General features: G+C 46.5%; 1 protein-coding gene across 1 annotated transcript in view; it reads right to left on the bottom strand.

Annotated features, from left to right (window-relative positions):
* Nucleotides 1-1,560: 1,560 nt before the first annotated feature.
* RSPH1 (radial spoke head component 1) overlaps nucleotides 1,561-13,106 on the bottom strand; it is a 29,772-nt gene continuing 18,226 nt past the window's right edge. Inside the window, exons 6-9 of the mRNA XM_081908084.1 lie at nucleotides 7,327-7,392; nucleotides 4,061-4,220; nucleotides 2,852-2,980; nucleotides 1,561-2,001 (exon numbers count right to left, since the gene is read on the bottom strand). Of these exons, the coding sequence (XP_081764210.1) occupies nucleotides 1,952-2,001; nucleotides 2,852-2,980; nucleotides 4,061-4,220; nucleotides 7,327-7,392 (405 nt within the window). The 3' untranslated portion in view covers nucleotides 1,561-1,951. The remainder of the gene's footprint in view (nucleotides 2,002-2,851; nucleotides 2,981-4,060; nucleotides 4,221-7,326; nucleotides 7,393-13,106) is intronic.

The raw sequence follows: 13,106 nt of genomic DNA, 5'->3' as shown, positions 1-13,106 counted from the left end.
GCAAAAAGTCCAATTTTTAAAGCAGGTTTGCTGCTCAAGAGTTCCAAGTTTACTTTTGTTGCATAAGCTGATTTTGCTGATATGCTCTTGAATCCCATTCACAAAATAGTGACTGTGGAAGTGCCTTAGAATATTAGTAAAGAGGTTTCTGCTCTGCTGCTGGTAGTATTTCAACCCTGGTCAGGTCAGAGAGAACTGCCAAAATATCTACACAGTGCCTCCTCTGTAAGGGCCCTGCACTTTCTCTCAACAAAGCATGCATCTTCTTTGGGATTTTATAATCATGTTCTTCTGGAAAACCCTACAAGCGAGTATCTCACATGTGCTTTATACACCATTTCTGAGTAGCAGACTATGGCCTCAGGGCTGGCTATGGCCTCATTTGGCTGCCAGAGATAGAACAGAAAATGGCACACACCCAAGGCAGAAAATCCCACAAGTGTCTCTCCCTGGGAGTATAAAGATACAATAATGAATTAAATAACTAACAGTTGCCTGCCCTTTCATTACATCCAAACTCAGCTGCCGGAAGCGGCTGCCACACTTGGCCTGAATGAAATCAGGATTTGGAGCCATGAGCCATTGCATGAAAGTAGATTAAAATGCTGAGGACAAGCAGTCTGATCTATAGTCCTGAGGCACACCATAAAGGCGTGTCGGTAACTTTTTTGACTTTGGAATGATGGCACCAGGTGCTGACAGAGTTTTGAATATTTGTTCTTAAATCTGCAATTTGAGAGTGCTTGTATAGCAAATCTAGGATGACATCTAGTGGACAAAAAAAAATGAAAGCACTTGACATACGGTAACTTGACATAACATACTTCATTTGGAATACACCTAGCTCATTGCAGCCAATCTGCAGAAATCTATTGGCAGCTCCGTGTAGCATGTTTTGTATCAAACATGTTTTTAAAAAATATATTTGTATTTACCATGCGTGTTTTTGTTATTTTTATTTTTTTTTCTGATAAAAATGTAGTACATGAATCAGTCTTCATTTATTTCTGAGCACCCTATTACAGCTAACAGGGCAGTTCCAAAGGAAAACTGTATGTGTTTTTAGTGGAGGAAAAGGGGGAATCCAAGCTTTATTGATTTAGTGGTTGGCATCCAAGTGTCTGGGCATGCCCAAGGTGCTGCCAGGTTTGAGGAGGGACCAGATGAAATGTCTTCTGCTCCCTTGGTCCCTCCAATCTAGCCACCTGCACTTCTTCCTCACTGCAGCCTTGAAGCTTCTTATTTCCTCCACAGGGGGAAGAAATGCACCAGGGAGAAGGAGGTGTCTGAGTGCCAGGGTCACTTGGCATCATTTGTATAGTGCTAAATTGTAGCTTAACATTTACACCACCTATGTGTATGAAAACATCACTGTTGCTAACATAGGATCAAATGTGGAAGAGAACAGTTTTAAGTCAAAAGTACAATCTAGTGTCAATGCAGGTTTTCTTTTCCATTACAGAAAAGCAAAAGCAAAATGCCCACAGACTAACTTGGTTCGGCTATATTCTGTATTTAATAATAATAATAATAATAAAACCACACCCCAGAAACCATAGATTCAAGAACAACCAAACTTATATCTTATTCAAAGACATTTCAGTTTAAAAAGAACATTTCTGCACCACCACCACCTATTTGATGGCAGGGAAACAGGACAGAAGAGCAGGAGCAGAAGTGAGTGGTGAAGGAAGGGCAGACGTTTGCCCCTTGCCACAGACAGCAGTGAGACTATTGCTGCCCCTTGAAATATGAAAGAAGCAGTTCAGATAATAAGTGCACTGCCAAAGGAGTATGGGCACAATCCCATCAAAATCAACTACTTTTAAGTCCCACTGGTTTCAGTGGGAGAGTTGAGCATGTGAGTATACCTCAATTAAAACTAACAGGACTTAACCTTGACTGGATTGAGCTTCATTTCTTTGTATGCAACGCTTGTCACTTCTTTCCTTTAGTCCTGGGCCTCAAGTTCCTCCTCTTTTTCTTCTGCTATGACTGCAGCTGTGGCAAAAAAAGAAATGGAGGGAAAGAAGTACAATAGGGATGATTATTTATTTCTGAAATATCAGGCTTGTAACTCACACTATAGAAACACAGAATTAAAAAACCACCAGACCAGAATCATAAAGCAGGCCACGGCGTCTTATGCCCCATCCTAAGTGCAGCTTTGTCGTTGAACAGGAACTGATGTAGTGATATTTCCTCCCATTGATGCCAATGGGACAGAAAAGGGTGGGAGCCTCCCTCTACCACCTTCCTGCAGCCTTGGACAGAGGGGGGCAGCTGGGCTTTATAGCATTTTTTTGCAGCACTGTACTGCAGTGGAGCACTGTGGACTAGATTGTGTGGACTTTGCAAGCAGGTAAACCTGCCTTGCTGGATTAGATGTAGCTATGTCTTTATGTTGTGATCCATGTGTCTGTTTCCACAAAGGACATTTTTTGTCAACTTTATCGCCCATGATAACAAAATGGAGGCAGTACATCTCTAGGTACCAGAAAAAATAGGATGCCAATATCCCGTCTAAGCAAGGGAGCAGCTTAATCACTCATTGCACCTTCTGTCTATCCCATGGCTAAGCAAACTAAGGCCTGGGGGCAGGATCCGGCCCAATCGCCTTCTCAATCCGGCCCGCAGACAGTCCGGGAATCAGCGTGTTTTTACATGAGTAGAATGTGTGCTTTTATTTAAAATGCGTCTCTGGGTTATTTGTGGGGCATAGGAATTCGTTCTCTCTCCCCCCCCTCAAAATATAGTCCAGGCCCCCCCCCCCAGGTCTGCGGGACAGCGGTGAAAAAGTGGAGAGTGGACCCTGCTGAAAACGTTTGCTGACCCCTGCACTAGCCCTCACCTTGCTCTTCTTTAGCTGTCTCATCTTCTTCCTCAGCCTCTTTAGGAGGAGATGTCTCTTCAGTGGGCTCTGTTGCCTCTGCAGGTTGCTCAGTAGTTTCAGAAGGAACTTCAGTTGCAGTGTCATCAGCTGACGTGGAAAACAGAAAGAAAAAATTAAATGTTAGAAGAACAAAAGCAGTGCTGCCCTGCTTATTAGCTTCATTTAGGTTACAAGTTATTGAGGCAACATTCTGGTCCTACGATGGTCATCATCAGCTTCCTTTGCATATAAAGCTTTTCAAAATTATTTTTGGTTTTTCTCCACATCAGCCTCGTTTAGGGACAAGATAAAAACCTTTCTTTTTACCCAGGCCTTTGGAATTTAACCAACCTTCCCATGGGATAGTTTTTTTCCGCCAAGTGCCATAGTCGCACTATGGGGGAGAGGGAGGGAGATTTTAAGGGGGTGGGGGAGTCACAGCAAGGAACCCTCTCCTCATGTGGCAACCGTCCCCTTCCTCAAATACCTGCTTCCTGCATGGCAATAAAGCTTGAGAAAGCCAGTCATTGTCACAATGGGAGGCTTTTTTAAAAAGTTTATTTAGCAGCAAGTGAATGTGTATATGCATGACTATGTATGTGTGTGACATATATGAATTTTTGTGTATGTACATGAATGTATGTTAACAGATGTGTGTGGGCATGTGTGTGCACGAAAGAGAGCGTGTGGGGAACCCCACTTTGCTTTGGGTCCACCCATCACCAGCATATAGCCATAAGAGAATATGGCTCTTGAGCGAAAACATTATTCTGCCTTGGCTATAGAGTTAACAGGGCTTTATTCCCCCCCCCCCCAGTATTTGAATATACCCTCAATCTGTCTGCATGTTTTGTAAACCTCTGTTGCCATGCCACACAGGAGATTGCATTGACACCCCCTATATCTAAGAAAGTTCCAATCACCTATGTGGGTCAAACAATCTCTGAATTTCTCCATGCACAGATATTATCACGTAGCACATTCCAAACTGAGTGGTGGGATATATCCTCCATGCTCCTGGACCTAATTTTATTTAGAAACTCCTGTATAGTGCAGTATCATAAAACATTACATCTCACTAATGTTGCATAATGTGCTAATGTTGCAAAATGTGAGACCCATTGAAATGAATGTAGTAGATGGACCACTTCAGTGAACAAAGGGTTGATCCTGCAGCAAAATACAAACCTGGAGGTGTTGGTTCTTCAACTATTGCAACCTCTACTGCTGGAGGAGGGGGAGGTGGTTCTTCAGGTGCCCAGAGTGTTAGGGCAGTAATTTTAGATGCTTTCCATTTTGGAATAGATGGAGCCATAACTTCTTCTTCCTCTTCTTCCTCTGGTTTTTCCTGAAGATCAGATGAATATCCAGGATACAGATTTGAATGAAAAAGGAAATGACCAGTCCTATAACTCATAACATATTTCTGTTTCATTATAAACACACACACACACACACCCTTCTTTCAACCTGCAACAATACACAGGCCCACATCAACACCACAGTCTTTGTTAACAGCTTTGGTTGCTCCAATGCCCCATCAAAGAGATCCAGATGGAATCCTGATCCAGCCCCTGTTATAGACATTCACTACAACACATGCTAGCTTTTAAACAGCTGTTCTGAGAGGCCCTTCTCTAATTGCTGCCATCTTGCTGCAATGACTAGAAATCAGAGCTTTGTGGCACAGGCACCCTGGTTGCAGGATACACTCCCCAGAGACACTTGTCTGATGCCCACAGTACTACTAGTACTAATAATAATTTTATTACAGTCATACCTTGGTTCTCAAATGGAATCCATTCTGGAAGTCCGCTCGACTTCCAAAAACGTTCGACAACCAAGGCGAGGCTTCTGATTGGCTGCAGGAGCTTCCTGCACTCAAGCAGAAGCCGTGGAAGCCGCCCCTGATATTCAGCTTCCAAAGAACATTCGCAAACCGGAACACTCACTTCTGGGTTTGCGGCATTCAGGAGCCAGAATGTTTGAGTCGCAAGGCGTTCGGGATCCAAGGTATAACTGTATTTATACCCCACCCATCTGGCCAGGTTGACCAGCATAGGTTTACTTGTTACATGTCAGCTATTTTCCTATGTATGGTGGTGCAAACTTGTCTTATCGAGGTAAAGACTGAGTGGTATTGTTCCCAAATACACCTGAAACTATGGTTTAGATCCTTTTCTAAGAAAACCAAGTTTGGATGTCAGTAGAAGCTGGTGCAGTAGAGAAGAGCTGCCCTTACAACATTGGTGTAGCTGCAGCTTACCTGGGCAGTGCTGGGGTGTGGCAGGGCTGCATGGACACACTGGTGGAGTCAATCCAGCACTTCCATCAGTGTGTCTGCATAGCCCCAACCTTGCCGCCACCCCCTCCACCAGCCAGGTAATTTGCTGCAACTCTGCTGCTTGCAGGGCAGCTCTGCCACACCATCCGCTGCTATTGGATGTAACAGCAAATTGTGATTAGTCTTGAAGTGACAGCTTTTGAGCACATCCTTGTGGCAAGGAGAAGAAATTTGAGGCTTATGCAGGTGCATACAGAAGGAAGCTATGACTTGCCATTACATCCAAAGCAGCCCTTAAGATTTATCAACATCTTCATTTGTACGATTTGTAAGACTATCTTAGCCGTCTCTTAGTCATTGAGCCTAAGAGCAGCAGCAGCAGATACGTTCTATGTTTATGATAATGTTTTATTCTCTTGTTAATTATACTGTTTCAGATGTGCATTTTATATTTGATTTCATTTAGTAATGCTTTCTTTTGAAATGTTTAAGACAATTTTTTGTTTACTAACTTTTCTGTGTTAAATGAGCATTCAGTATTTACCTCCTTTGCAGTGTTTTAATTTGAAATCTTTAGGATAATATTTTAGCCATGTTAATTATGTTGCTTTGAATGCATACTTTATATTAGACTTTCTTCAGTTATGTTTTATTTGATGTTTTGATGTAGGCTGTAAACAGCTTTGATATTTTTACATGAAACTATAAGGAGGTATAGAAATAAAATGAACATTAATAATAAGACATAGCAGTATGTTTGTAATAATAAAAGTCTGCAAGAGATTGCAAGAATAAGTAGTTGAATTAAATATATATATTAAAATGCAAATTAGAGGCATATAATATCAACCAATGCTCTAAAGTATTAATTTCTGCCCCCCATACCCTCAAATGCCTTTCTAACTTATGTCACATGCAAGCAAACCATGCAGTAACACTCCATTTCAAAGCCAGAGGGCACCTCTGTTGTACTAGGCTGCTTGAAGATAAAGGCTTCAATGATTGGTTGCTTCTCATAGTTCTGCACAGAAGGCAGTTCTTTGCTGCCTCTTCTCTTGCTTTTGGTTTGCATGAGCTAAGCAAGTTGTGGAAAAGGAATCAAAGTGAACTATGAATCCCACTATACAAAGTCAAAAGCTTCCATTTGCAGAAGAAGAAGAAACAAAACACAAATTTGTTGAAAATAATTAAACACGCATTGAATAAGCGAGGCTTGCAGCACAAGATTCACAAAGGTGTAGGATACATTTTTAAAATGAATATTTCATTTCAGGAAAACTGGAGCCATAGTTTGTAATATGCTTTGCCAAAGGCCGATTCCTCCCCATAGCCCTGTACAGAAGGCCATTGCCTATTTTGCAGGATAGAAATAAGGGGCAAGAACATTGCCCCTTATCAGATCTTGAATTCAACAACTTTTGCAGATTTGAATACTAATAATTCACAGTTCACTACTTAATAAAATATATTAATATTCAGATTTGAGTTACAGATTTTAAAGGCAGTATTTAATCATTTTTTTCAAAAGAGTAATACTCTATTCACTGAAAGCTAAACAGCAAGCTTATGAGAGTCATTCATGTCAAGTGTCAATAACAAGAATACACTTATATCAAAAAGCTGGTCCTCATCCTGGAGGCTGAGCATTCACAACACTCACTGAACAAAAGTTCAGTCATGCTGGAAAGTACAGGTGCCAAAGTCTTACTAACTGTATCAATAGATATTTCTTATGATGACCCCAGTGTTTATGTGAACATAGCAAAAAGAGTTGGGGGGATAGCAAGCAGGTACTGTGTGGAATCCATGGGTGTTTATTCTGTTTGTTTGTGCATCCTGATTTGTGCAGCCGTTATATGCTACCACCATCTAGTGGCTGTTTATCTTACTGCAGAAAGTATGGTAAGAAAATAGATGTGAACAAATCTGAACGAATGCTCAACAAACAGCCATTTGTAAGCACCCCTGGGATTGCTAAGAGCAACCGGCTGAAAGAATAGAGAATCTATCCTTCTCATCTGGTGAATGCAAGTCTATATGAACTGTTACTCTTGCACTTAGATGTACAGCAAAGGTCCTATTTCTCAACCAGGCTATTGTTCAGTCACTCATTAGTTCTAAGACATATAATGAATGGGTTCTTCCGGTTGTTACCATTTGTAGTGTTTACCTCGTGGATGTATTCGCCATGTTGTTCACATCCAATATCAAATATATACTTCCCAGCACCCAATGGCTGTAGGAAAAAACAAACAAAAATTAGTATTGTTCTGACAATATCAAATCCTAAACTGTATTCTTTAGCATACATGGCATCTATCAGTGATGTCTTTCTGCAATCTAACATAAGAAAAACAGATCACTCTTCATGTAAAAAAGGGACAGAAATTTAACATCAGAAACCAAACACCCAATATTCAAAAACCAGTGACTGAACATCACAGCCTCCCAAGACTATTGATCTAAAAGTGGCTGTCCTTATTTAGCATAATTATCACAAACAACATTATTTGCATTTCATTTCCATCTGAACCTGGTTTTTTTTACCAGACTCATGTATATAACTCCATTGCTTAATGCTTATGCCATTATCAGTTTGATGGACCATAAAGTTCCATAAGCACTTAGTTGTTCTTGCTGTAGCTGTTCAAAAATGTATATACCATTTACCAAAATAAAAGCACACATTCTCAGAGCAATCCAAGCCTCTTCAGGAGCTGCATGCGGACAGATGGAATCACCTCCAGACAAAAGTAAATGAAACAAACTTGTTTACCTGAGGCTTTGCTTCTGGGTGAACACTGGAGATCCTGCATATCAAGACTATTATGTATGGGTTTGGGGGATTAAAAAAAAATACCTTCCAGCTTAATTATTGGGTGATGGTGCAGTGTCTGGTGGGAGTTATCATAGTACTGCTTCAATTTCAAGGATTGTGCAGATGTATAGTTTTAGTCTACCATCTAGATATTGGGCCTCTGCTTTTCAGCACCTCCAGAAGTTCCTGGTGTCTTATCTGCCTCGGAGGGATCAGGCTGGGTCAACCCTGGGACCCCATCGAACCCCCATTTCCATAGCAACAGTGCCGGCCTCAGTAGGGAAATGGGTTGTGAAACCTATCCCAGAGTTCACCCAGCTTCACCCCTGTGAGGCAGGAACTGTCGCTACGGTGCACCTTGGGTCCAAATGTCACCCAGCATACGCCTAGAAACGGGTTCATTGCTATGGAAACAAGACAGTCGCTATGGAAACGGGTTCAACGCTATGGAAATAGGTTTTAGGTTGGGAACCCAAGAGTCTCAGGACCATCACTGAGGGAACCGGTTTTGTGACAGTCCCGAGCCTCAGACAGCCTGACCGCTGTGAGGCAGAGACCATCGCTATGGAAACAAGACAGTCACTATGGAAACAGGTTCATTGCTATGGAAACGGGTTTTAGGTTAAGGACCCAAGGGCCTCTGTGCCTGACCATTGTGAGCTCGTACCATCACTCAGGGAACGGGTTGTGTAACAGAGTCCCGAGGGTCACCCAGCCTAACCCCTGCAAGGCAGGAACCGTTACTATGGAAAGGGGGCTGTCGCTATGGAAACAGGTCGGGGACCCAAAAGTCTCTGAGCCTGACCCTTGCGAGCTCGGGACTATCACTCGGGGAATGGGTGTGGTGATGGAGCCCCGAGGGTCACCCAGCCTGACCCCTGTGAGACAGAGACCGTCGCTGAAGACAGTCGCTATGGAAACGGGTTCATCGCTATGGAAACGGGTTTTAGGTTGGGGACCCAAGAGTCTCCGAGCCTGACCCTTGCGAGACCATCACTCGGGGAACGGGTTTTGTGACAGAGTTCTGAGGGTCACCCAACCTGACCCCTGTGAGGCAAAAACCGTCGCTATGGAAACGGGATAGTTGCTATGGAAACAGGTTTTAAGTCGGGGATCCAAGGGTTTCCAAGCCAGACCCTTGCGAGCTCGGGACCATCACTCAGGGAACGGGTTTTGTGACGGAGTCCCGAGGATCACCCAGCCTGACCCCTGTGAGGCAGGGACCGTCGCTATGGAAACGGGTTGTACGTTGTGGCCACACAGGTCACACAGCTGATCTTTGCAAGCTCGGGACCTTCGCTCGGGAAAAGGGTTGTGCAACCTGTCTCCTGGGCTTACCCAGCCTGACCACTGCGAGGCAGGAACCATCGCTATGGAAACGGAACTGTTGCTATGGAAACGGGTTTTTAGATGGGGACCCAAGGGTCTCCGAGCCTGACCCTTGCAGGCTCAGGACCATCACTCAGGGAACGGGTTTTGTGACGGAGTCCCGAGAGTCACCCAGCCTGACCTGTTATTCAGGGGCCATCGCTATGGAAACAGGGCCATCGCTATGGAAACGGATTTTACAGTACAGCAGCACAGGTCACCTAGCCTGACCTCTGCAAGCTCAGGACCTTTGCTCACCCCGTGAGACAGGAACCATTGCTATAGAAATGGGACTGTCGCTATGGAAATGGGTTAGGGACCCAAGAGTTTCCAAGCCTGACCCTTGCGAGCTCAGGACTATCGGGGAACCATTCGTCACTACAGAAATGGGTTCATTGCTATGGAAACAAGACAGTCGCTATGGATACGGGTTCAACGCTATGGAAACGGGTTTTAGGTTGGAGACCCAAGAGTCTCGGGACCATCACTCAGGGAACGGGTTTTGTGATAGAGTCCCGAGCATCACCCAGCCTGACCCCTGTGAGACAAGGACCATTGCTATGGAAACAGGTTTGTCACTATAGAAATGGGTTCGTCGCTATGGAAACAGGTTTTACGTTGCGGCCGCACAGGTCACAGCCTGACCTCTGCAAGCTCAGAACCTTCGCTCGGGAAACAGGTTGTGCGACCGGTCCCCATGGCTTATCCAGCATGACCCCTGTGAGGCAATAACCATCGCTATGGAAACGGACAATTGCTATGGAAACGGGTTTTCGGATGGGGACACAAGAGTCTCTGAGCCTGACTCTTGAGAGCTGGGGACCATCACACAGGGAACGGGTTTTGTGACGGAGTCCCGAGGGTCACCGAACCTGACCCCTGTGAGGCAGGGACCATCGTTATGGAAACAGGGCCGTCGCTGTGGAAACGGGTTTTCGGATGGGGACCCAAGGGTCTCTGAGCCTGACCCTTGCGAGCTCGGGACCATCACTCAGGGAATGGGTTTTTTGACGGAGTCCCAAAGGTCAACCAGCTTGACCCCTGCGAGGCAGGAACCGTTGGTCTGGAAACAGGACTGTCGCTATGGAAACGGGTCTGGGACCCAAGAGTCTCCAACCCTGACCCTTGCAATCTCGGGACCATCACTCAGGGAACGGGATTTTTGACGGAGTCCCAAGGGTCACCCAGCCTGACCGACGATTCAGGGGCCGTCTCTATGGAAACAGGGCCGTCACTATGGAAATGTTAGGGACCCAAGGGTCTCCGAGCCTGACCTTTGCGAGCTCTGGACCATCACTCAGGGAACGGGTTTTGTGACCGAGCACCGAGCCTCACACAGCCTGACTTCTGTGAGGCAGAGGCCGTCGCTATGGAAACAAGACAGTCGTTATGAAAACGGGTTCATTGCTATGGAAACGGGTTTTAGGTTGGGGACCCAAGTCTCCGAGCCTGACCCTAGCAAGCTCGGGACCATCACTCAGGGAACGGGTTTTGTGACAGAGTCCTCAGGGTCACCCAGCCTGACCCACTATTGAGGGGCCGTCACTATGGAAACAGGACTGTCACTATGGAAACGTTAGGGACCCAAGGGTCTCTGAGCCTGACCCTTGCGAGCTGGGAACCATCACTCAGGGAACGGGTTTTGTGATGGAGTCCCGAGGCTATGGAAACAAGACAGCTGCTATGGAAACGGGTTCATCGCTATGGAAACAGCTTTTAGCTTGGGGACCCAGGTCTCCGAGCCTGACCCTTGCAAGTTCGGGACCATTACTCGGGGAATGGGTTTTGTGACAGAGTCCTGAGGGTCACTCAGTGTGACCCCTATGAGGCAGGGACCGTCACTATGGAAACGGGTCCGTCACTATGGAAACGGGTTCATCGCTATGGAAACGGGTTTTAGGTTGGGGACCCAAGTCTCCGAGCCTGACCCTTGCGAGCTGGGGACCATCACTCAGAGAACGGGTTTTCTGACGAAGTCCAAAGAGTCACCCAGCCTGACCCGCGATTCAGCAGCCGTCGCTATGGAAACAGGGCTGCTGCTATGGAAACAGGTTTTACATTGTGGCCGCCCATGTCACCCAGCCTGACCACAGAGGGCCTTCGCTTGGGAAATGGGTTGTGCGACCGGGCCCCTGGGCTTACCCAGCCTGACCCCTGTGAGGAAGAAACCGTCGCTATGGGAACAGGACTGTCACTATTGAAACGTCAGGGACCCAAGGATCTCCGAGCCTGACCCTTGCAAGCTGGGAACCATCACTCAGGGAATGGGTTTTGTGATGGAGTCCTGAGGCTATGGAAACAGGACAGTTGCTATGGAAACGGGTTCATCCCTATGGAAACGGGTTTTAGGTTGGGGACCCAAGTCTCCAAGCCTGACCCTTGCAAGCTCGGGACCATTACTCGGGGAACGGGTTTTGTGACAGAGTCCTGAGGGTCCTGACCCCTGTGAGGCAGGGACCGTCGCTATGGAAATGAGTTCATCACTATGGAAATGGGTTCATCGCTATGGAAACGAGTTTTAGGTTGGGGACACAAGTCTCCGAGCCTGACCCTTGCGAGCTGGGGACCATCACTCAGGGAACAGGTTTTGTGACGGGAGTCCCAAGGGTCACCCAGCCTTGACCCACGATTCACGGGCCGTCGCTATGGAAACGGGGCCGTCGCTATGGAAACGGGATTTCGGATAGGGACCAAGGGTCTCCGAGCCTGACCCTTGCAAGCTTGGGACCATTACTCGGGGAACGGGTTTTGTGACAGAGTCCTTAGGATCCGTGACCCCTGTGAGGCAGGGACCGCCGCTATGGAAACGGGTTCATCACTATGGAAACGGGTTCATCGCTATGGAAACGGGTATTAGGTTGGGGACCCAAGTCTCTGACCCTTGCGAGCTGGGGACCATCACTCAGGGAATGGGTTTTGTGACGGGAGTCCCAAGGGTCACCCAGCCTGACACGCGATTCAGGAGCCATCGCTATGGAAACAGGGCCGTCGCTATGGAAATGGGTTTTCGGATGGGGACCAAGGGTCTCCGAGCCTGACCCTTGCGAGCTCTGGACCATCACTCAGGGAACCGGTTTTGTGACAGAGTCCCGAGCCTCACACAGCCTGACCGCTGTGAGGCAGAGACCGTCGCTATGGAAACAAGACAGTTGCTATGGAAACGGGTTCATCACTATGGAAACGGGTTTTAGCTTGGGGACCCGTCTCCAAGCCTGACCCTTGCAAGCTCGGGACCATTACTCGGGGAACGGATTTGGTGACAAGAATCCTGAGGGTCCGTGACCCCTGTGAGGCAGGGACTGTCGCTATGGAAATGGGTTTGTCACTATGGAAACGGGTTCATCGCTATGGAAACGAGTTTTAGGTTGGGGACCCGTCTCCAAGCCTGACCCTTGCGAGCTGGGGACCATCACTCACGGAATGGGTTTTGTGACGGGAGTCCCAAGGGTCACCCAGCCTGACACGCGATTCAAGAGCTGTCGCTATGGAAACAGGGCCGTCGCTATGGAAACGGGTTTTAGAAGAAGAAGAAGAGTTTGGATTTGATATCCCGCCTTTCACTCCCCTTCAGGAGTCTCAAAGCGGCTAACATTCTCCTTTCCCTTACTCCCCCACAACAAACACTCTGTGAGGTGAGTGGGGCTGAGAGACTTCAAAGAAGTGTGACTGGCCCAAGGTCACCCAGCAGCAGCATGTGGAGGAGGGGAGACACGAACCCGGTTCCCCAGATTACGAGACTACCGCTCTTAACCACTACACCACAC

The sequence above is a fragment of the Podarcis melisellensis genome, assembly GCF_964234715.1.
Source record: "Podarcis melisellensis genome assembly, chromosome: 4".
In the NCBI taxonomy this organism is placed as follows: Eukaryota; Metazoa; Chordata; class Lepidosauria; order Squamata; family Lacertidae; genus Podarcis; species Podarcis melisellensis.
Note: the sequence above shows the minus strand (reverse complement) of the source record. Positions and strands in the feature narration are given on the sequence as shown.